The sequence below is a fragment of the Amphiprion ocellaris genome, chromosome 9, assembly GCF_022539595.1.
Source record: "Amphiprion ocellaris isolate individual 3 ecotype Okinawa chromosome 9, ASM2253959v1, whole genome shotgun sequence".
NCBI lineage: Eukaryota > Metazoa > Chordata > Actinopteri > Pomacentridae > Amphiprion > Amphiprion ocellaris.
Genome location: NC_072774.1, coordinates 32,128,359 through 32,153,497, shown reverse-complemented (window position 1 = coordinate 32,153,497; position 25,139 = coordinate 32,128,359). Strand labels below are relative to the sequence as shown.

Here is a 25,139-nt window from a genome sequence, read left to right as displayed (position 1 = left end):
AGCAAATTCGTTTAACCTTAAACTTGATGCACAAGTTAATTTTTTAATTTGAGGTAACAATAAGCAACTTTTGCTACTACCTTAAACTTCAGCAGGCTAAACCTTTGAATGTAGAATTTCCACTTGTACTGGAGTTCACACTGTGTTCTTGATATTTTTACTGAAATAAGGATCTGAGGTGCATTCCATCCTTCACTGCCAGGGTTTAAAGCTATTAAGTAAATGTAATAGGGAAACAAGTACAATATCAGCCCCTAAAATGAGTATAAAGTAGCAGTATATGTATCTTAGAACTGTATTGTGCGTGCAACACTTCAGTAATGACTTCCCTCGACTGATCCAAATGGATTCAGTATTGCATCAAAACATATAACACAAAAGTTGAGACATTACTTCAAGAGTGAGACAGCAGAAGAAGAGGAAAAATTTAAAAGGAGAGAAATGACAGTTTAACGAAAAGAGGATGTGGAACAAATTATGAGGACTGTAAAAGCCGTGGCTGGGTTTTCCCTGCACCTATCAAATATTTACCTCGACCAGCTCAACATACAGAACTTATCTGATAACAGTTCAAACATGAAACAAGGCCCCATTTGTTATCTGTGACTGTGATTCATGGTCTTGTAGGTTTATGGTGGGAGTCTATAGCGGCATGCTTTGGGAGTCTCTGCAGATTCTAATGAAACTGGCCCTGACCAGCTGTGGATCTCACAACAAGATGGTTATATAACTGCAGAAGTGTTGACAAAGACGTGTTTGATGAGTTGCTCACAGGTTGAAGACTTCCAGGTTTCACACAATTAGAAGGAACAGTCAGGGGAGAAACCAGGGACAGTGAGGCTCTATTGGAACTAATGTTTCATCATATTTTCCTTTTAGCTATAGATTTTACTGAACATGTCAGAGAATACAACAGATTTAGGCATTCACTCCTTCCTTTAGTTGTACTAATGATTCTCTGGGTACAGCACAGGATACATGAATGTAGTCTGAATGATGGAGCAGATTGCTGGTGCTGTTCCAAACTGCTGATAATGTACAGTAGTGTAAAATCTGAGGAATCTTGCCAGGAAACAAAGCTCTCACTGTGTGGCAGGGAAATATCTTCTCTATCCGCCTTCTCTGTGGTTTGGAAATATTCTAAAGGCCTGTGCAGCCTAACAGAATGGAGTAATGCACTTGAGGAGTGTGCACATATGCACTGTACATGCGCACACACCCAGTTACTTAACTGGACGTGCACTTTGCAGCGCAAAAACTCTTGCCTTTGTTTTCTCCACACACAGAGCGTTCTGTTTAACAGACTTTTTATTCAGCTCAAACGTCATGGAGCGTGAACCGTTGGGGTCGTGTGGTCGGGGAGGTCAGGGTGAAGGTTCAGAGGTCGGCAGAATCCGATGAAACAGCTGATTGTATGGTGAGTCTGTAGTGCTAAACATCAATAATGAATATGTGGGCAGCAGAGAGGCAGAAAGGTCAGAAACCATCAGCCGAGCTTTCTGCCATCACGCTGTTGTTCACACACACGTTCATGGATTCAAGTAATTTACATGCAGGTTTTAGTCAGGAGCTTTTCTTCTCCTATGTTGTGGTTCTGTAGTTGTGCACTTGTGAGATACAATATACAATCTGTTGACATTAAAAAGTCAGCAGCCCCTATGCCAAATCAAACAGTTAATTTCCTAATGCTGTGTTAAATTATTCCTCTTTTTTGAACGACTCACACACTTTTACAGTGTTTCCACTATGATGACAAGCAATCCCATTGATGTTTAAAAAGGACCAGTTGAACATTTGGAGCAGCACTGTATTCTTGGGCCTGGATGACATCAAAGTTTAACCCTAAAGTCACCATGTCAGAGCAACATGTGTGTGATCAGTTTCATGGTTTTGATTTGAAAAATACACCAACATCGCCACCTATGGGCGGATATTCTTCAACACCTTTCAAGGCAGGCTAAGCAGGTTAGCCATGCTACATGCTACAACACTATACAGGGACTATTGAGGGATAAGGGATATTACCTGAATCGACCGGCTCCTTGACAGCTCTTCTCATTTTATTGCTGCCATTGATCTCTTACTAAGTTTATGTTATTTTTAAAAATGCATTATTTTTTTCCAGCATTTTGGAGTATTTAAATATGTTGCTGTATTGTCCTGTGATATAACAACTAAATAAATGTATGAATTTAGAACACTTCTTTTCTTTCAGTAAAAAACAAACAATGTTGGTGTCTGGTTTCTTTTACTTTTAGCTCAAAGTCTTAGGTAACCAACAAAAGTACAAAGTGAGTGCAACTGAAAGATGTCAGAAGGTTAAAGTGCCTTGTCTTAGTTATTGTTAGCAGGATTGCATTAAGGTTCTGGCAGGAACGTATTTAAATCAGGTAAAAATCTGTTTATGCAGTGCTTGTCAATTTTTACAGACTTAGTATAGTGGAAATGCTAATGTACTGATACACTGAGTCTTACTACCTGTAGATATAAATGCAAAGCTTCAAATAGCATATAGAGAATACAGTAAATGTGAAATGTTTCTGGTATAAGAACTGTTTATATGACATTTATCAGTGAAGATGTGTCAATTCTGTTGCTTAAATAAAGATTCTTGAACCACTGTACATGGCTTCAAACTGAAGTCATGGTAATGACATAGCTGTGTGTTTCAACACTCATCATCCCATATTAAGGCTGCTGTTCCTGCTGACCTCGATCCACACCACTTTGCATACAGGGCAAACAGGTCAATGGAAGACGCCATCATCACATCTCTCCACACAGCCCTCTCACACCTGGAGAGACGTAACACCTATGTGAGGATGCCGTTTGTGGATTTCAGCTCCACCTTCAGTACAGTTCTCCTTCATAAACTGGTTCTGAAGTTGAGCAACCTTGGACTCGGCAGCTCACTGTGCTCCTGGATAATGGACTTCCTCAGGAACAGACCTCAGAACGTCAGGATCAGAGACCACATCTCCTCCACTCTCATCCTGAACACCGGTACTCCTCAGGGATGTGTCCTCAGCCCCCTCCTCTACTCTCTATTTACACACAACTGCTCTCTTGTTCACTCCAGCAACACCATCGTTAAGTTTGCTGATGACACCACCATCATAGGACTGATTAGAGACAACGATGAATCAGCCTACAGGGGGGAGGTCCAGCATCTGCGACGATGGTGTCACCACAACAACCTGAACCTCAACACCGGAAAAACCAAGGAGATGGTCTGGGACTTTAAAAGATCAAAGTGAACTGAGCACTCCGCCCTCTACATTAATGGAGAGGAGGTAGAGAGGGTGGAGAGCTTCTGGTTCCTCAGGTCCACATCTCTGCGGATGTCACATGGTCCACCCACACCTCTCACCAGGTGGGGAGGGCCCAACAGAGACTGTACTTCCTCAGGAAGCTGCGTCAGGCTCATCTCCCCCAAAAGCTGCTCATAAACTTCTACCGCTCCACCACTGAGAACATACTGACCTACTGCTGTACAGTGTGGTTCACCTGCTGCACTGCAGAGGACAGGAAGGACCTGCAACGGGTGGTGAGAGCAGCAGAGCGGGTGATTGGGACCACACTACCTCCCCTCAGAGACGTTTACACCAGCAGAGTTCAGAGGAAAGCCAGGGGAATCACCAGAGACCCCTCACACCCAGGACACTCTCTGTTCTCCCCTCAGGTAGACGTTACAGGACACTTAGAGTCAAAACCAACAGACTCAAAAGCAGCTTTTATCCCCAAGCTGTCAGATGTCTGCTCCCACCCCCTGAATGATGATATCACATGGCTATAAGTGCAATATTTATGCTTAATTGCAATATTTGTGGTTGTGTAGAGTATTTATATTATGTGCAATAAACATGCGTAGAGCAGGTCTCTAACCACACAGCTGATTCTATATTGTATATATGCTTACATTCTGGTCCATATTTGCTCTTTTGCATATATTTGGATTGTATATATGTTTAGTCTGTGTTTAATATTGCTTTGTATAGTTTATTTTTTAATGCTAAACTGTTTTTCATTGCTGGATTATGTTCATTTTGTTGTTTATTATTATAGGATAGCGTTACTTTTTTCACTGACAAATCAGTAAGAAAAGATGGTTTTCATTGTTTTTATAACAGTGACAATAAAGACCTATTCTATTCTATTCTATTCTAGTTACCACATTTATAATTTTTTAAACAGTCTATAAGCACTTGGAGGTGTCATGAGGTTTGCAGGTATATATGTTAGTATGAAAACTAACTAAAATGAACAAAGCTTTAATAGTTTTAGTTTTACAACCATCAAGTTTGCATTTGTAAATGTTCAAGAGCAGTTTACAATTACATTTTGGTCCAGATGTCTTGCAGTCCTTTTCCATCAGATACGATGTCAAACAGTCCATTGGGAGGGTTCGCCCTGATGAATAAAAGCTATTTTGGAAAACAAGCAACATTTTGTTTAGAGGGAGAATTTTCCATAACCTGGCAGCCCCAAAGTTGTTCTTAATAATGGCTAATGACTGATCTTTAAAGCTGTAAATTATGTTAATTAATCATTATTAAAGCTTCCTAACTTCATATGATCATGTGCATTGACATATAGATTAATTATTTTCTGGGTTTTCTTTATGAATACTCAGAATAATACAAATGTGCTTAGCATTAGTTATGTAAATGTGAAACTGGGGCACAACTTCAAAAAGGCAGTGAGGAGGAAATGAGACAAACCTTCTTTTTCAGATTGTTTGTGGTATTATCATAAATCTCAGGTCTTCTAGAAAATATATGTGTGATCTTTATACAGCAGCATGAGTTAAAAGGTACCCCCTACTTTTGGCAATCTGATTTTCCACCATATTTGTCAGGCTTCTGAAACACACTCTGGCAGCAGCAGAGGTAGGACAGGCAGTCGCTGAACACAAGATGGCATCCTAAACCTTCTACAAGATCAGTACAGTATGTAGGCCACAGCCATGACAGAGGTCATTTCTATGAAAAATCTTAATTATCTGCTCCTGCTGCTGAGTTGATGAATTCATTATTTTCTTGTGTCAGTTAATGAAATTACCACATCTCATAGGATCTCTGTCAAAATGTCGCTGTTACATATGTTAATAGAATACAGTCATCAAAAATGTAGTAGTAGTAGTAGTAGTAGCAGTAGTAATAGTAGTAGTAGTAACAGTAGTAGTAGTAGTAGTAATAGTAGTAGTAGTAGCAGTAGTAGTAAAGTAGTAGTAATAGTAGTAGTAGTAGTAGTAGTAGTAGTAGTAGTAATAGTAGTAGTAATAGTAGTGCTGACACTCATTCACTCTCACACACTTACACACATTCACACGTTGAAGCTGTTCCAGTACAGATAATCAGAATCTGGACTGCTGGACAGTGATCAGCTCAACACACAGCAGCTGGAGGCTCAAGACCTTCCTCAATGTCACATCACTGGCAGAAAATGAGCAAAGACTGTACTTTAGCTCTCCCCAACCAGATTCATTCTGAAACTGCATGACGAACCTTTTCTGCAAAACATTCTGACAAGAAACACCCACAATTATCAGTTTTAACACTTGGAGATGGCAAATTATGTTATACGATGTAGAGCAAGAAAAGTGACGGGACAAAGTGAATCAAAAAAGTAAAGCTGGATTTGTAACCAGTGAGTTCAGGGATATACCTCTAAGTGTGTTCCTTGGTTGTACCACACAGAGATTGTCATCTTCATAGACTGGTGTGACAGCCATCACCTTATGCTTAATCTAAACAAAACCAAATAAATGATATTTGACCCCAGGTAACTCATGATTATGTGATCATTACCAGCAGTGATATTGAGCAGGGGAGATCGTACCAATACCTGGGGAACCAAACTGATAGCTCATGTTGATTATCTGTGTGATGGATTGGCTCAAATACTTCATTTTCTCTGCAGACTGTTTAGTGATAGTCCAAAAATCACGATTACATTTGATAATGCAGTAATGGAGCGTGTCATCAGATACGGTGTGGCTGTATGGTACATCATCTTCACAGTCCTGTCAAAGGCAGATATAAGCTGCTTGGTTGAAACAGCAATGACAGTAAAAGTAAATGAATAAATAAACTCAGAGAGCACAGTACTCCACTAAGGGTGTTCATTTACCCCCTTATGGCATTGTCAGACTGCAGCATTTATGTATTCGTTATTGATGATCAGAAATCATGGCAACATAGAATGTGACCATTTAATATAGATGTACCCACAAACAAAATGACCTTGTGCTGAGCACAGGCATGTGTTATGCATGTGTAAGTTATGTACGGATACCGAATCACGTGACCTAAATATGTAGCGGGCGGCGGGAATTGATGGGACTCTGAAACACCTCCACAATTTAATCAGTTGTTCCTTGTGTGATTTCTGACAGATAATTCCTAATAAGTCCACAGCGGTGGATTTGTAGTAGGACTGCAATCATGTGATCATCTTGTAGTCATAGTTACAGTGACGCCATGCCGCTATCTCACAATGATACAGACATCTTTAACAAATCCGTGGATCCGGACTATAAGGTGCATCACTGCCAAAATCTAATCAATTGGTCCTTGTGTCATTTCTGAAATTCCCCAAAAATTTCATCCAAATCCGTTGGTCTGTTTTTGAGTAATGTTGCTAACAGACAGACAAACCAACACCAATCATCACATAAATCCACCGCGTTCCTTGGTGGAGTAATAATCAACAGTCAGATATGTACAAAAGATATTGGAGGACCCCTGTTCAGACTACGAACTAATGCCTTCAAGTAGACGGTACAGAGCCAGCAAATACAATATCAAGCATTAAATACTATCTTTTAATTTTCTTTAAACTGCCCTTCAGAATTTGCTATTTGCTACTTGATGTTCAGGGTGGATCTCTGGAACCCTATTTTTTTGTCCTACTGGTATTATCTATTCTATGCAAGTTGCAATACTGTGCACCCTTAAGTGCAATATGCATGATGGTTTTAACAAATATGTCAATATATATGTATGTTTTAGATTGTGTTGTTTTCAAATACAGTTTTGCATTTATGTGGCTTATTCTGTGCCTAGCTGTGTACTATTGTTTTATCATCATGTCATCTATAAGTGTACAGAACTGTGAACTTTGCACTACTGCAGAAGGCAAATTTGCATGTCCATACAATAAAGTATAGCTTATCATATCTTAAAATAAACATTCTGTATGGGGATGTGCTAACACTGGAAATATGTAAATAGTACGTTAATGCACATATATAGAAATGCAATTTCTGTACAGTATGTACATAAATAAGCCATAACCACTCACAAATGACGCAACTAATGTTGACTATCTCATAACAATGATGCATGCTAAGGTCTGGGATATATTAGGACAAAGGTGAACAGTCGATTCAAGTGGTCAACATGTTGAATCTGGAAGAAATGGTCAGATGTAAAGACCTACGCCACCTTAACATGGGTCAAGTTTTTGTGGCCAAATGACTGGGTCAGACCATCTCTGAAATAGCGAGGCTTGCGAGGCGCTCCCAGTCAGCAGTGGTAAGTAACTGTGGGCAGTGGCCTGAGGAGGGACAAACCAAGAACCTACCACACGATGTTAGCTGCCAAAGACTCATTTTGTAAAAGAAAAATAAGGTCTGGTCCATTTGGGTTCAAATCAACAGAAGGAGCTACAAAGACACGAGTTGGAGAAAATCCTGAATTTAAGAGTTTTTATGGGAACAGTTCACCATGAAAAGTGGCACAGCTTGAACACAGGAGTAATGGAAGAAGGTCAACATGGAGGACTGAGTGTCTGTGTGGGTTTTTGAAAGTGACACCAGAATGCACTGTGGGGAGAAGATGAGCTGATGGAGGGAGTTTGATGCTCTGAGCAATGTTTTGTTTGGAAAAAGCCAACATTGTTGAAAGACGTATTCAGATCCTTTACATACACTACTGTTCAAAAGTTTTGGGTTGCTTAGAAATGTTCTATTTTTTTGAAAGAATGAAGATAACATTAAATGAATGACAAATCCAGTGTATACATTGTTAATGTGGTAAATGACTATTCTAGCAGGAAATGGCTGATTTTTAATAGAATGTCTCCATAGGGCTACAGAGGAACATTTCCAGCAACCATCACTCCTGTGTTCTAATGCTACATTGTGTTAGCTAATGGTGTTGAAAGGCTAACTGATGATTAGAAAACCCATGGAAAACATGAAATTATCTGGGTGACCCCAAACTTTTGAACGGTAGAGTAAGTCAGCAGAAGCAATCCAGCAAAGTAAAAACCCTCCAAGTCCTGCATTAAACATCCACGCTTTAGTAAATATAAATAAATATTAGCAGCAAAATGTAGTATTAAAGTTAAAAGCCGGCATCTTCAGATCATTAATAGTGAGCATAGCATGTGAGCAGAATGTTACTGTTGAAGCTGCTGCAAGTGGAGCTAGTTTCAATCACTTTATATAAAAATACAGAGATACCAGATAAATCTGAGGGGTCTTCAGATGATTAATGAGAGAGTAAATATGAAAAAAAGAAGTTGTGATGTACAAATCCGCTCTCAGCTCTTTGATTTTGTCTGAGATATTGGATCATTTGAACATTTGAAATTAAATTATGTGAGAAGTTTAGAGGGAAAAATGAATTTTTGATAAAGCTGTTGACAATTCAAACATCTGATGTGTGACTACATTGACTACATGCTGCTTTTTGTAAAGCGTCAAAAGTCCAAATTTAAATGTCTAAAAATGTGTTGCAGTATATTGTCATTTTAAATGGAATGAACGCTATGAAATAATATAGTGGCATAGAAAGCATGATATTTCCTGCCTAAATGCAGTGGAAGTATAAAACAGCATAACATGGAAATACTTAGGTAAAGTACAAATCCTTCTATACTCCTCTCATGTACAGTATTTGAGTAAATGTACTTAGTTACTTTCCACCACTGGGATTCAGGTATTTGTGTGCAGGGCAGTTTGATATGTGCCATCAATTCAAACACTGTTGCAGACCAGTACACCCCATCATGGCAGTAGTATTCATGAATGTACCCTGGTCAACTGTACACACAGTTCACAAGAAAGGTGTAAGCAACATGATGAAGAGTTTAAAATGCTGCCTTAACCTCCAAATTCCCAGATCTCACTTTGATCGAGCATCTGTGGGATGTTCGTCTGCTCAGGCCTTAGTGCCAGATACCACAGGACACCTTCATCTGTTAGAGTCTAAGTGGGTCAGAGGTGTGTTGGCAGCATGAAGATGAACACGAGCATCAGCCACAATGTTCTGACTGATCAGTCTATCTGCCTAGCAGTGGAGTCAGCATCAGCATCATCAGTAGGCTAATTACTCCATTTACAATATATCTAAGGAATTATACCCGTTTGCTTTCCATAATAAAGGTAACACCCTAAAGTATAACATGATTCTAGTCTGAATGAGTTGTAGAATTAAAAAAATATGTTATTGGTAAAATTTGAATTTGAATCCCCCTCCAAGAAGTCCCCCTATAGAATTATAAAAACCCTGCTTTTCGTCGTTTCTTGTCAGTATGGCCCTTTGCCAAACGCCTGGCTTGAGTTTTCTTCCAGCTGGGAGAGACGCTATTATGTGGAGGGGGAAGAATCTTCTCAGATTTCAACTCCAAGCAAACCGCGTTCCTCCTTCAAACACTGGGGCTTTTACTTTGAAATCGGCTTTCCCAGACGCTGGCGTGGAGCAGCGCGTTCCCCAGAGAGGACAGCGGGGCTCAACAGCCCGCTGAGCAACTTCAAGTGTGCGGGGAAGAGAAGGAGCGTGTGGTGATGTTACTTGTGCCAGTTAGTTGACTTTTTGAAAGCAGAAAAGCGTCTTCAGGAAGTCGTGGAAAACATTTTCAAACTTAGGAGTAGTTGAGGGAGTCGCGCGCGGCAGCTGCAACTTCAGGACCACCGGCTGTCCGGAGTGTGAGAGGAGAGCAGCCGGTAAATGACCTGTTCACAGAGGCTGGAGGGGAATGCACTCGACCAGGGACACGAACCATGGTAAGACTCTTCTCTTTGTTTTTCCTGCTGCAGTTTCCCCTTCAGCCGTGCAGTTTGAGACAAGACCTGGGCTGACTGAAGTGCTGAGTCGGCAGATCCTGGACCTGCACGGTTCAGTTGAGGGTCGGACTTGAAGGTTATCAGCTGTTGCAGCATAAAATACATATATTTATTAAATATATTAAATGTTGGCTTCCCCATCTGAGAATTACTCCTGGAAGAAGTTTTAAGATCCCGTGCAACACTGTTAACCCTCCTATTGTCTTTGGGGTCAATTTGACCCCATTCAATGTTTAATGTCTCTAAATAAATGATTGACATCTTTTTTTTCCTTCATATTTAAGGACTTTTCCTAATTTATTGAGCACAACTGGGTAAATATAAAATTAATTTGATGCTATGTTTTCAATGTCCTGTACACGTTGCATGCATCAGAGTTCTTTGGGGTCAATTTGACTGCAGGCTTTTAGCTGAAATATCAACATTTTACACAGTTTTGTTTTGGTTGTTTTGTATTATATTGAGGTCACTATAACATGCAATTTTAGAATCTTCAAAAAACCTTAGGGTCCTAAACTTTTTGAAATTGTATTAGTTTTTCCTGGGGTCAAATTGACCCCAAACATAATGCATGTTACTATTATTGATAATAGAAATTGTTTTTCATTACTCCACAAAGGAACGCGGAGGAGGTATGTGACGATCGGCGTACATTTGTTCGTCTGTATTTCTGTTTGTCTGTCTCGTAGCAACATTACTCAAAAACGGACTAATAGATTTTGATGAAAATTGCAGGGAAGGTCAGAAATGACACAAGGACAAACTGATTAGATTTTGGCTGTGAAGCGGCTTATAGTTTGAATCCATAGTTAAAGATTTCTGTATCATTGCAAGATGGCACTGCGTCACTGTAACTATGACAACAAGTGATCACATGATTGCGGTCCTACTACAAACTGACTGCTGCGGACTTATCAGGACTTATCCATCGGAAATAAGTCAAGGAACAATTGATAAATTGTGGGGGTGTTTCTGAGTCCTATCAGTTCCCGCCGCCTGCTACATATTTAGGTCACATGATTCAGTATCCATACATAACATATACATGCATAACACATGCCTGTGCTCAGCGCAAGGTCATTTTGTTTGTGTGTACATCTATATTAAATGGTCACATTCTATGTTGCTGTGATTTCAGCCACAAATCTTTTCAAGATTTCAGCCGTTGGAAATGATACGACTGAGCAGCCTTGGTGGAGTACTGCGCTCTCTGAGTGCTTTTCTTGTTGCAAATGTTATAGAAAGCAAAACTACGCACTTTGAAATAATACAAAGCAATTAAAACACCCAAAATAGATGTCTCTTCATTTTTAGGTCAGTCAGTGAGATTTTATTGTGATCTGCAACTTTCTCCATAGTCTGTTAACAGGTATTCTGGGTGTATAAGCTGAGTGGTTGGGGGATTGTTTTATTGAGAAGGCTATTTAAGCAGTCAACAAACAGACATAAAGTACATGACACATAAACTTGGGAAACAATTTTAATTATAATTTTCTGAAGGTTTAAATTGCTGGATTCAAATTGACCCCAAGGATAAAAGATGTTATTAAGTTTGAAGGTAATAGAAGGGTTAAGTAGTTCACTGCGAGTGTAAGTCATATCTCTATGACCCATATTTGTAGCTAGGGGACAAAAGCTTATTTTTGGGCCCTCACTAGATAAGCAACCCAGAAACCAACCTGTATTTTATGCTAAATCAAATAGTTGTTTGAGAGAAAATCAACAATTTGCATAGAAATCCCAGATTCCCTTTTACTGACTTCCCCTGTGTGAATATTTACAACACTGTTCTCAAATGTCACCTTTTTTTGTGAAATATCTTGAGACTTCTTTTGCTAGAAGCCTCTTAAACTTTGTTCAAAGTCAAAAATAGTCCCTATAATACCACATTCAAGCTACATTGTATGATCATATGTTTTAGCATTTTGTATAGAGAATGAGAAAAAAAAACGTCTTTTCACATTTGGAAATTGGAGGCTTTGGAGCTAATAGGATAAGTAAGATAGCTATTCAAAGAGTTGATCAACAGAAGATTTATTGCTACTTCTTTCATGTATTCATGTTTTCTTTTTGTAACTATTTACCATTTCTGAACAAAATTACAAAAAATAACTTTTTCAGGATATTCTAACTTTTTAAAAATGCACTTGTAGTTGCTAGCCACGTGATGCTAGTGACTAGCTTAGGATGCTAGGTGCTAGCTACAGATGTTATTGACTACCAAAGTGGGTTATGTGTAAGTTGCTGTGGTAGGTTTGTTAGTTATTTGTTTTATTAAATGATTTGCTGAGTTCGGTGTGTAGGTGTCGCTTCCACTTCACAGTGATAATAAAAAAGATTCTCCTGGTCTTTTATTTACCACCATTGTGTTATCGGTAGGTAGATCAGTTGCTGACTTTGACATAGACAAAGACTTTAGTAGCCATATTTATGGGACCTTAGGCCCCAGAAAGTAGCATTGGTCATTTTTCAAGATTTCTTTTAGAAACAAGATGACCAAGTGATTAATAAGGAAATTACTTGCTGATTAACAGTGATGGAAGTCTCTCCACGGTGTTTAGTTGTAGCAAATGTAAAATGTAGATAGATTGAATCCAAATTTGTTTAAATCAATCCAACTGGACTTTAAGAATTGGATTGATTTAAACAACTTTGGATAACCATGACCTGGATGAATGAGAAACTACACAGACATCTAGATAGATTGAATGACTACAACTGCGAGGAGAGGAAAAGCAGTCTCTCTGTGACTCATTGCAAATAGGTATCCCAGTGAACTAAATATAAATTTGCAAGTCACTGTGTCACCTGAGGTTTGCATTCTGCCAAGTTGTTTAAAGAAGCTTAAACTTTGCAAAGAGCTTGGTTGGCACATCAAAACAGTGTTTTCCTATCATCTGACTGGTGATCATCCGTCTTTCAAGGAGTGCCTATAGTTTCACATTTCAAATTGGTTCCATATGCAGAGCAGACAGACTCCTGAGGTCTGAACCGCCACATGGAAATCAGAAGGGGAAACTCTCTGTCCATTCTTCTCTTCTCTTCTCTTCTCTATTTTTAGTAGTAGCCATAGAAGTAATTGCTGCTACACATTCAGTTCATTGAAGATGTCAGACTGACCCAAATACAGCCATTCTGGAGTTACCTTCTGACCGTACACTGCAGAACCTTTACAGCCTAAAGTTCAACAGTCCGGTTCTGTGCAGATCTCAGGTCTTGCTACTGCTGTTCCTCAGTTTACGGGGCCCACATTGGAATTCATTGCTAGGCACACAAAACCCCTCCAGAGCCACAGTATAGTCACTCTTTGTATGTTAAACACCAGGGACTGCTGCTCATTGTATTCTCAGCTGTGCTTTCCTGTTCCTTTGCTCCACGTCTGTGTGGGTCTGTGTGGGAGAGAGAAAGAAAAATAGAGGGTAGACATGCTTATACTGATTGCAGAGATTGACTGTGCATCAGCTGAGCATGTCCATACACACTCCCTGAACTTTTCAAAATGACAGGAGTGCAGTTTGGCGTTTATTTGGCTTTCTTACGCACAGTACTACTATTTCAGAATCAGCCAGCACAGCCAGCACTAGGACCCAGAGCTCTGCAGCTACACCAAAATCAGCTGTAAACTGGCTGTTCAGCCATTACTACTTACAGTTTAAAAGAAACAAGCAACTTTAAATTACAGGTAATATCAATCTCATCATGAACTCAGATGTCTGGCCGTAATTGATGATTTCTGCCTGAGGTAGCACACTGGCTTTAATCCACGCGCATTCATCCATATATAAATACATTTAAACCTCCTGTACACTCACACACACATTTATGTAGAATTTGCTGTGCTGTTGAATTATGAATGAACCACGAAATCTCAGTTTCATCACCTGTAAATGTGCAGAATGCTGCCAAATGGCCAGAGGAGAAAGTAAAGCAGATTCACCTCAGAGCTCACACATTTAGTCATCAAGCCAGTATTCTCAGTATCTTCATTAGCAGCAGTATTGCAGTAAGTTGCTGCTTTGCAATATGATGAGATAAGTGTAAAATAGATCCAACAGAAGAGTTGTTTAGAAGTTTTTGTGTCCACATATGCACCTACACCTGAAAAAAGTGGCTGTTGCTTTTGAACAGGCAATTTGTTTCATTTAAAAAAAAAAAAAAGTACACAAATTTAGTACAGTTTTAAACCAAGCTAATTATCGACATTTTAAAAAATGCATTTTAATGTCACAATAAAAAACAACCTGTCACTTGGAAGTTTAACTAGTGATGGCAGGAAAATCAGAAATGTAAATGCAAATATCAGGTGAGACTACCTGACATCAGCATGATAATAACTAGACCTGAGGGATGTGAAGGGGCAACACTAAAACTGAAGGTCAAAGTTGACATTTTATCCCATGTAGCATAATGTAGTCGACAACAACTGATAACAGACATACTTAGAATGTTTCCCTTAAGCAGTTTGCACAGTGTTTCCATTACAATGATCAACTGAAGCACAGAGATTGTTAGTAGTGGTGTAACGGACTGTAGTCTCGCTATGATTCATACTGATTTGCATCCTCGGTTGGGCACACATGCCAACCGCAGATTAATTGCAAAGTTTAACCATCATAGCGTGAAACACAGTTTTACTCCTACTGTTCTTTGTAAAATAAGTGAACCAGATTCACACTTGATAGTTTTTGCATTATCCTCCTTACAAACAAAGCAACAGCACTGAAACATATCTGTCTTAGTGAGGAATAATTCCCCTAATCTTGATGCATACCTTCCATGACGAGCTACAAAGCAGTTGTCCGTTTACATGAATAGAACATCCAAACCATGAGTTTTGTGATCCATAGGTACGCTGATTCTTTGTTTACATTCTTTTTCCAGAAGTCAGATGCTGAAACCTCCCTCCTCTCAACGTCATACAGGTTGTGAAAGGCAATCAAGAATCAACTATTTTTGACTTAGTTATTGACCATCTTATCAGACAAAAACACTGTGTAATCTGAACCCAGCATGAATCTTTTTCAGTAAGTGTCTAGTAAGCTAGTGTTAATTTGACCAATGAAACGTCTGATGACAAATATTTGACAACCTCATTTTCACAACAGAAATTAAGCAAAAGTGAGGACTCAAAAGAAGAATGAATAAAAATACAAATGTTCAGAATGGACAATGTGATAATGAGCTAGCTACTGGTTGCAAAGTCTGATTCAGTGACCTGCAGCATCTGTGGAGTCACACTGCAGCTCTGATCAGTAAAAATTTTGTTCTGGAATATCTCTTGTTCAGACGCTGCTGACCTCCTGTACTGCTGTTAATGAGAAGCTTCTGACATTCAGTAATATTACGTACCTGTTAGTAATGTTGTCCGATGGTACCAGTGGCAACAAAAGTGGCTGGAAGTTCCACTGGAACTTGATGTTATCACTGATCTGTTGCTATTCAAGTCCAGACTAAAAAGTCACCTTTTCAGACGTGCCTTTGACTCCTAGCACTGTTTTATTTTCATGTCATCTCAAAATGCCTTATTTAAAAGTTACTGATTCATCTGTGCTGCATTATGGTTTTACGGTTTTTATGGTTTTATGGTTTTGTAGGAACCAAATTGTTTTATTTTATCATGCTGATGGAAAGCACTTTGGTCTTCTTTTATGTTGTTCTAAAGAGCTCTATAAATAAATTTTGATTGACTGATTGATTGAAGAGCTGACAAAGTTGGAACATGTAGACATCAGTCAACATTTATATAAAGGCCAGCTAATGTTAGTTTAATTATCACTACACATGCAACACAGGTGATGTGGCTGTAACGCTGATGTTACTGTCAGTTAGATAGCTTTTATGTTCCATTCGGTTAGCTTTTCTGTTACACGTCAGGGACTGAGTCACTTCCAGGATTAACAAGGACTCTCCATCTATATCATCTTTAGATGTCCACCAAAAAATATCACTGTATTAGTGCTCTCCGTCCAGATAGGAAACAGGATTTTACTGATCAAGTCAGTGACTCAGGTTCTGAATGAGTGGCTGGTCGTCAGTGGAGAGAGTAGGCAGCTGTGATGATGTTTGGCAAGCAGAGGGTGGTTCTGTTTAAACAGTCAGAATTTGGAAATGATGATGCTACCACTGCCAGCTGGACAGGAACATCAGGTGTCAGAATTAACACTGCAGTGAGCCAGTATACACAATACCAGGTAAGTCACACTGGCTCATTGAAATGCAGTCATTCTGAACTCCATTAATTACATTTGTGCTCCACATGCAGTGACTTCTCAAAAATGAATGTTGTGAACATGACACTCTATTCACTGCATCTGTTGTTAGGACCTCATTTACACCCAGTATTAAGAATCCCATTGACGTCATGCATCTGGGGAAAGGTGTAGATGCATCTTACAGGTAGCAGTTTCTCAAGAATATCCTGCATCGCTTCCCCAGTCTGTTTTTAGCCTGCCAAAGATCTGATGACAATGTGGGCAGACTCAAGTTCATCATCATCAGAAAACGTACCCTAGTCTCTTCTCGGTCATTGATTAAACCAACAAAAACTCATCTCATGAATTTTTTTCTATGAAGATAATTGCTTCTCACATTAAAAAGGCTCAGTTGTACGGTAAGTCTATGCAGTCACTTCCTCTGGAATGTGTGGATCTATGAAGTCCCTCCACTCATATGTACGCTACTGGCCTCATCTCCAGCGCACCGGCTAACCTGTGACTCTGCTCAGACACTGTAGAACTACTCTGCACTCACACTGACAAGTTGTAGTATTGGAGTGATTTAGTCATACATGCTTGAGCCACAAACTGATTCTAAAGAAAAATAATGATATGGAAAGCACCATCCCAAATTAACAAGGGACTGGTTCCTTAGATCTGTTCTGTATGAGACCATGGCTATCTGACGCAGTTTAGAGGTGGAAATACTCAACCATGGTGTTGACTGCTTATTTTTCTCATAATGCGGTTTTCAGCATATTTAAGAATACCTGGAGGACGTTAGCAATGTAAAAATTAAGATTTTCACCAGAGAGAATGAAAAGAGAAGTCTGAGTAATCAGATGTCCTGAAACATCCAAATTTTGATGTTCATACAAGTTGTAATCAGGATTATCTGAAACACTGGCAACATCTCCTGTTAACCACATTCTGCCACCAGCAGAGGAGGAGAAAAGGCTGTATAAGCTCTATCAAACAGGTTCAAAAGGGTTGTATAAATTTCGTTGTTTTATTTAATTCAGCTCATTCAGGACAAATTCTGTGTTAAGCTATAAACTGTCCCACTGCCAAAGATTAACTTGGCTGACTCACCTAGACATTGTATTAAATGTGCAGAGGCGGTGTCCTACTGGCCTTAAGGTTTATTTGACATATTTACGATATATTGAAGCATATAAACCCATAACAGTGAATAAAAAATGCCTAACAAGCACATTTACAAAAACCGCAGCCAGTGGTGAAGATGCAACCGCATGCTGTTTTGCTACCTCTGCTTAGAAGGAATGAGCTTTTCCTGTCTTTGTGGTTTTGACTTTGTAGTGTAATAAAACTGGGCAGAGAACAATAGGAGAGATTTCAGCACAGTGAAAGTGACTTCAGAGGCGCTTTGCCTCCCACTCAATCTGTCGCGAGTAGAACTCTGAAAGGGATGCTGTCCACACAGCCATCTGCTGCGTGTCTCTGTGAGGAGGTGGCTTGTGTATCCATGAACACTCATGATGTGCATTGTAACTGGTTTGAGTAAACCAAGTCGTCAGCGATGAAAGAGAAAGGCAGAGGTGAGGAGAAGGTAGAGGAGTGTTTGGAGGGAATAAACAGAATGACAGATAAAAGGCTGGAATAAGTATGGAAACATAGCAGTGTTTATAGTCAGTCTTTATTGTGGACGTGTCATAACAACTCAGTGCTAATAGCCATTTGCTTTATGATGCCTGATGGGTTTGCACCGGCTGTGTCCTCAGAGCCTTCAGACAAGGAGAGAGAGCCTTGTAAAAACACTGCTGAGTAAGAATGTTAATCTCTTTCTTTCTCCTTCTTTCTATCCCTTCTTCCTCCAGCTTGTTTGGAAAAATGAAACAACCAGGTTGGTGGCCATGCCATAAAAATGACACCTGTGAGGGCTGTGTCTGCAGGAGGCTTTGTGAAATATCTACAAAGTCAAAGGATGACAGAGAATAGCAATAGGAAGGAGAACCAAGGAATGAGAGCAGAAATTGTTAAAAAAAAAAAAAATAATAATAATAATAAACACTGCAAGAGAGAAAATACTTCTTAGTGGCAGCTACAGCTGGGCAAATCTAGCTTGCAAGTAAAGCAGCCCGAGGCTGCCAGTGTTTGTTGGTCCGTCAGTCAGCCCACTGGTGTTGCTCTTAATTTTGTTTTCCATCTGGCTATCTGTCAGTCCATCTGTCCAAAACTTTCATCCAAAGCAATATATTTGACATGACTTGCCAGATTGCTGAGTTTCCCCATGAAATTGCTCAGCAGAGGTTGTGACCTCCATGTTTTGAACAAACCCTTTTTTACATTCTAGATGGGTCCAAAACAGGAAATCATGGTTATAAAAGGCTACAGATTGCTGATGCTAAGTAAATAGAACACTTGTCATTGCGACTTCATAATGCAAAAATCCAGTGAAACCCCTGCTTAGATGTCGTTTTCAGTAAACTGTTAAAATGAAGATTTGCCTCAATTTTCCATCCAAACTAGTAGATAGATTGCAATGGAAGTTTGTACACATATTCATGGTGACGAGTCCCACTTACTCCAGTGATTCCATGACCCTTCCTCTACCTGAACTATGTTTGTGGTTTTGAGATAAATATGTTAAAATGTATCTGTTGGGTTTTTATTTTAACCTTCGGAACCCCTAAACCCACTGGCAGAAGATGTAAAAACAGGGAGTTTTAACTTGTAGATGCTCCTTGTGAAGTGTTTTTTTCTCCCAAATTTTGTAAAATAATTGTAGCTCATGTTATGTATTTCTTATCATATCTAAGTAGTCCCACGTAAAATAGCTTGTGAAAGTACTGCTCAGTTGTGAAGTAGAACAATGCTTCCTGAAAGGTTTTTAACAGAACTGCAAGACAGATACTGAAATAAACAGCGGTGGCAGAAGTTATAAGTAAAAAGTTATGCATTCAAAGGTGAACGTCTTAAAAGGTACAAAGTCCTGGGTATATTTGAAAACCCAATAAAGCAGCAGTGCTGACTTGCAGGGCCACCGACCCTCTAAATCTAATACTAGTTCAGTCTCAGGAGTCACTAGGAAGAGAAAAGGGTTGTACTTCTGGCTAGGGTTGTCAAGGTTAACCGGTTTTACAATAACCACGATTATAAATAGATATTCGTCACATTTTTCACAACCACGATTATCCGTAGAAAAGCCTCGCGAGAGGTGCAATGCAAGAAGCGTGAGCTTCGCTGAGTGGAGAGTGGAGAGAGAGTGGCTCCTTGGCCTGTGCACGCGCTCCTGTCTAATCGGCATCACTGAATTCACTCACCGCTAAATTGAGGATGGCTGACGGGGGTGCTCCTCCGGACTTGCATCCTCCCAAAAAGCGACTCAAATCAGCAGTATGGGATCACTTTGGGTATCCAAAAGATGCTAAAGGTGAGGTTTTCGTGGATGGGCACCCCATGTGCAAAGCCTGTCGTCGCAAAGTTGCAGCAAAAGGCGCGAATACAACCAACATGATACAGCATCTTCGTGACAATCATCCATCGCTGTATGTCCAAGTCAAGGTAAAATCATCATTTCCCAATAAAAAAGTACAGCGAACACCGCGTTAGTGCCAACCAGTGCAGCGCTTCTAACAACTTTTTCCACAAGTTTCAAAAATGGGGGGGCGGGGGGGGGGCGGCGGCAATGACGTAGGCCTAATGCACGTGTGTAGGCAACACTACAGCAGTGATCCCCAACCACCGGTCTGCGGCCCGTACCGGGTCGCACTGAAAGAAAAAAATTATTTCTCGGTTTCCGGCCCGCCGAAGTGTCCCTAATATTGTGGCCGCTGTGCGCAATGAGGTTGCCAAGATGGGACTGTCCGCCGCACGCGCGGTAACTGTCGGTTCCGAAGTCAGCGGTCCGGCGGCCGGGCCGCCCCGAGGACCCCCCGCGCCCCGAGTTTCCTCCCGGAGCCAAAACAACCGGCGGGTCGGGAGCTCCGGTTACCTCCTGCGCTCCCGTTCCCCGCCCGTCGCAGCCGGGCTGCTTTCCTGCGTCCGCAGGCGAGGGGAAGGTGGCGGGCCGCGGCGGGTGGGGAATGGGAGCGCAGGAGGGAACCGGAGCTCCCGACCCGCCGGTTGTTTTGGCTCCGGAAGCCCGTGCCCTCCTCCGAAGATGCTGTCGGCCCGGTCCCCTCAGCAGGGAGTGTGGTCCGGGAAGCCCCGCTGCCCGCTGACAGTGGTAGTGGAGGAGACAGTAACCTCCAGGACAGGGAGGCTGTCTGTCTGCCTGGACCTCCTGTCAGACTCTAGACTTTTCCCTGGGAAATGATCCGGGTGTTTTGATTAATTGTTGTAAAATTAGTGGTGAATTGTTTATATAAACGTTTTAGTAAAAATAAATAAGACTCCCATTTATCCTTTTTTCTGCAGTTATATTGTCTAAAATTGTGGAGGATTATTTAAAGCTTAAAATGAAGTGTTTTTAGAATCTTTAAATGTATTCTTTTTATGTCTTTTTGTTTTGTTTGATTTACAAAGTAAACACTATGTTATCAACCATACATTAAATTGCAACATTCCATAATACATAAAAGTCTCAAAGAGGCACTTCACTAGAACTTACTAGAATTTACTCACTAACTTTTGTTTTAATGATGGCAGCTAAAGAAGCCTTTAAGTTCCTCAAGTTAATGACTGTTTTGTAATGCAATTTGCACTTTTATTTACTACAAAGACGTGTTGGAACAATTTATTTTATTTTATAAGAACAGTAAATGTTTAAAAGTTTAAGTATTATTAAAGAGTTTATTTAAATACAAACACTGGGTTTTTTTCTTTCATAATGTCGATAATCGTGAATAATCGTAAAATCGCGATATTTCCTTCCACAATAATCGTGGCTCAAAAAATTGAAATCGTGACAACCCTACTTCTGGCAGTCATCCATCAGCACTGAAGATAAGTAATCACAATAAGGTCAAGCAAAAATAAGAGCCATAGCTTTTTGCTGTTTGAACAAGAATGACTTTTTCATCCATAGTTTAATTGATGCTTGAAGAGGTGTCCTTTGACTGCAGCCCAAATCTAGCCTCTTTCTTGTGCCTCAGCAAATTATTTTGAAATGTCAACCTTGCCTATCCTTTGGCTGCCACTTCTCTTAGCAATGGTCTGTCATGCAGCACCTTCCGCTTAGAATAATGGAATGTGTGTTGGGGAACAGATTCGACCACATGTGTAGTCCCATTGCAGCCATATGGAGAGAGAATTTTTGTGCCTCGGAATAATTACTTTCAAAGCTGTGATCTGATGTCTGGGCTTCATTCAACACACAGAGATAGAGAATATAAAGCACTGTGTTCTTCACTCTTTTGCCAAAGGGGTAGAAATCAAGTCTCTTCACTCTCAACAAAGCTTTTTTTAACAAAGCTTTTCTCATTTTAAGGTGAGATTGGTTTGGGACTTGGAACAGAAAGAAAATGTTTTGTGGCTGCCTGCGATACATATTTTATTTTGAGGCAGCGTTTGGAAAATAGGTAACAGTCAAAGGCAGATGGACTTTATTTTTTACAACTAGAAAAGGTTTCCCAGACAGAAAGAAAGTGATCAAACATTAAACAACACATAAATCAATGGAACACAGGTGTGATTGAGTGTTTTACACATTAAAAGACAAAGGTTTGTGTCAATTTATGTGCATCCTCAAACACAACTGATTTACTGGGGTTGTCACTCTTTCAAAAAATCCACTTTGGATAAATTCAAGCTGGCATGTAACTCCAAATCCATGTTGAATGTGGAAAAAAGTAGAGGCTATCTGGCTAATTTCTGTTGCCGATGGGGATTTTTTCTTGATTTCAATGTCAAAAAAACCTCTCCAAATTTAATCAGCAACAGCTCCAACTCCTGCGGACAAGATAGGCTGATATTTTTTGCTGCCTAATTAAACCTGTAAATTGGAGAATAAATATCTGTGTAATGTAATATAATAATATATTGCATCAGTTAACTTATATGCTAACTATTGGCAACACCAAACAGAAATGCAGCCATAATAAAGCACAACAATGCTGCATCCATTTTCATTGTAGTAGTACCACGAAGGTGTACAGGTGGCGTAGTAGGTGTCATCTTCATTGAACATCACCTAGAAAAATGGTAGCAGGTTGCACTTTTTAACAGATATAGACTGGTCCTGGTGCAGCGACCTTCAGGCTGGAGAAGGTAGACAGCTTAATCACACTGGGGCTTAATTACACTGTTTATAATAGGCAGAAGAGAACTATCAGTAGACATGTAATGAGATCATTACCTGCAGTTCCAAGATAGTTTTCAGTGATAAATTAACAACATATTTAGCATACCAAGGTCAAACCGATTCATTTTATGAAATCCCTCTGCTGGATCACTTCCTGTAAAATTTGAATTTGAACAGGTCTTTACAGTTTAAATATTTAGTTTTAAAATTTCAAATCTTCATTTCTTTAACATCATCTGCTGCTTTATGACATAAGCACAATACTGTACTATTCATTCTGGGAGTTGTGGTTGATTTTGCTGCACATCCTTCATGTACAGTGTCCACAGTGGTTAGTTTGGCTGTAATGAGTCAAAGGTTGGGCTGTGTACAGACCTCCTGCTATACACTTTTTACAATGCACATTACGTAATGTAGTGCCTTCCATATAGCGTCTAATGGTGACCATTAGGGTTAGGGTTAGGAGACAGCTGTGACACACTGACAGTGTGCACAACGGGGAACGAGGCAAGGTTCAGGCTGGAAAATTTGTTTTTGTAAATAGGAATCTCAGCATTAACAAACTGTGAGCAATGTATATTCATCTCCGTTCAGATGGGTCTTTACAGGACAGCTAATGAGTTGAGAATGTCCAGCTATCTGTCACCACACACAGCACGGCTTCTAGGTGTGCTGAAAAATGTGAAAATTAGAGAATATGCAAAAACATGCATGAGGTGCAAACACAGCCTACAATGCACACACATGCCCGCCAACAGACACACACCAATTTGCTGTTTGAAGGTCTTGTCAGCAGACGACTGCCAGATAGCCCACTGTCACACTCTGGCTAGTAGGCTGACATATGATGGCAGACAGGTCACCATGCAGACAGACCACATACATACAGTCACAAGACAATAGATGACAGTTGATGCCCCACAAACAGAACAGGAAAAGACATCTCTGGATTTTTCCTGCTCATAGTCTTTCTGCTTTAATTAGTATGCATTCAGACAAGGCATGGAGAATATTATTCATATATTATACTCATGTTTACCAAATTTCTCTGAGTAGAATTGTTCGTCATTAGCATGTCCTGAACATATAAGTCATATGTTGCAGCTACTTCACAGTAACAGCTCTCTCGCTCTGCTTTTAAAATTTGTATGTATATGAACTTACACTTTTGGCCAACTGGTGGCAGCACAATACACTGTCAGAACTAAACCGACATAACGTAACCTTACAGCTAGCATGTTAGAAAACAGTTACTTGTTTACGCATCCACAAATGTTGATGTTAGATCTTGAATCCCACCAACCCTGGAGGAAAATATCTGTCTCTTTAGCAGTTGATCGCTCCATTTTTTTCACCAGCTAGTTAATGAGAGCAGAAATTTGCAGGTTGACCTGAAAGATACTAAGCAGCGATGCTTTAAGTGAAATATCTCAGTGGGTTCAGTGCCATGTTCATGTTACACTTCATTTTTTCAATGATATAAAACATAATGATCAATTGGTACTGTTTCAGTATTGACAACAGCAGTGACACCAGATGGGTCAAACACATCAATGAATTCACTCTTAAAATATTTTTAAATGTGGATATTACATAATGCAGTCGATCTCTTACTATCATTTTTAAAAAGTTATTTATGAAGTGGAAGCTGGTCATTATTCCTTGTTGGTGACTGACCACAGTTGTTTATGTATTCATGATTCATGCTCACAAACCATTTGCACAAAATAATTTATAAAATGTGGAAAATATCAATGTCAGATATTGTATAGCTCACCTATAAATTCACACAGTAATATCCTGCCTGATACCATAGAAGCTGGCTGGAAGAAAGCAAAGGTGAAGGAAAATGTATGCCCATCTTCGGCTCCGTGTCCTGGCAGACGTTACAGTTTTCTTCTTCAGCACTCTCGTTATCAGGGTAAATGCTAACTACAACGGAGTGAATGGCAAGAAAACGTGCTCACTATTATACTACTACTCACAACTAAGCATTACAATAAAGTTGTGTAATGTTCAAATGTGAAAATGAGGGTTGTTTCAGTCTAAAGACTACACATTTTTGCGAGAGTTTGTTACAAATATGGGGAACATTGTAGGACATAATGAGACACAGTACTGAACTGCATTAAGAGACTTGTGGAATTCAGCATTTTGGAGTATGGCCCATTGTAGGAAATACAAGTAAGTATATCTTGCTGTCTGCTCTGATGAGTTTCCTTTGTCATCCATACTAGTTGGGACATCAGTGACTGTCAGTCTGGACTGGAACATCTCAACAGCTGTTTAACAGATAGTCATGAAATTTGGCAAAGTTATCGGTTTCCTCAAGGATAAGTTCTAAGAGGTCTGGGTAATCTCCCGACGTTTTGGCTAGTGTCATCATGAAGTTAAACCTCTCACTTGTGCAAGGAAATTTTAACATGCCGTGATTCTCTGGTGATAACCCGACTTTTCCTTCAGCGCCACCTCAAGGTTCACATTTGTGGTTTGTTTCAGATCGTCACAATCCTCTTGGAATGATTTGTTGTAAACTTTAGTGATCCCCGAGGGTTTCTTCTAGCATGATCATCAAGTCAAAACAAGGTATGAAAAGACTGAGTTTAAGATGAAAGGCCTCAATTGAGAGGTAAATGTGCTTTTT

General features: G+C 39.9%; 1 protein-coding gene across 2 annotated transcripts in view; it reads left to right on the top strand.

Moving 5' to 3' along the window:
- Positions 1-9,668: 9,668 nt before the first annotated feature.
- The window catches only part of gask1a (golgi associated kinase 1A), a 60,322-nt gene continuing 44,851 nt past the window's right edge, over positions 9,669-25,139 (top strand). The window contains exon 1 of one of the 2 annotated variants that reach the window (XM_055013913.1): positions 9,669-10,015. In XM_055013913.1, the coding sequence (XP_054869888.1) occupies positions 10,013-10,015 (3 nt within the window). In that variant the 5' untranslated portion in view covers positions 9,669-10,012. The remainder of the gene's footprint in view (positions 10,016-25,139) is intronic. The other variant, XM_023278048.3, reaches the window with a different exon arrangement.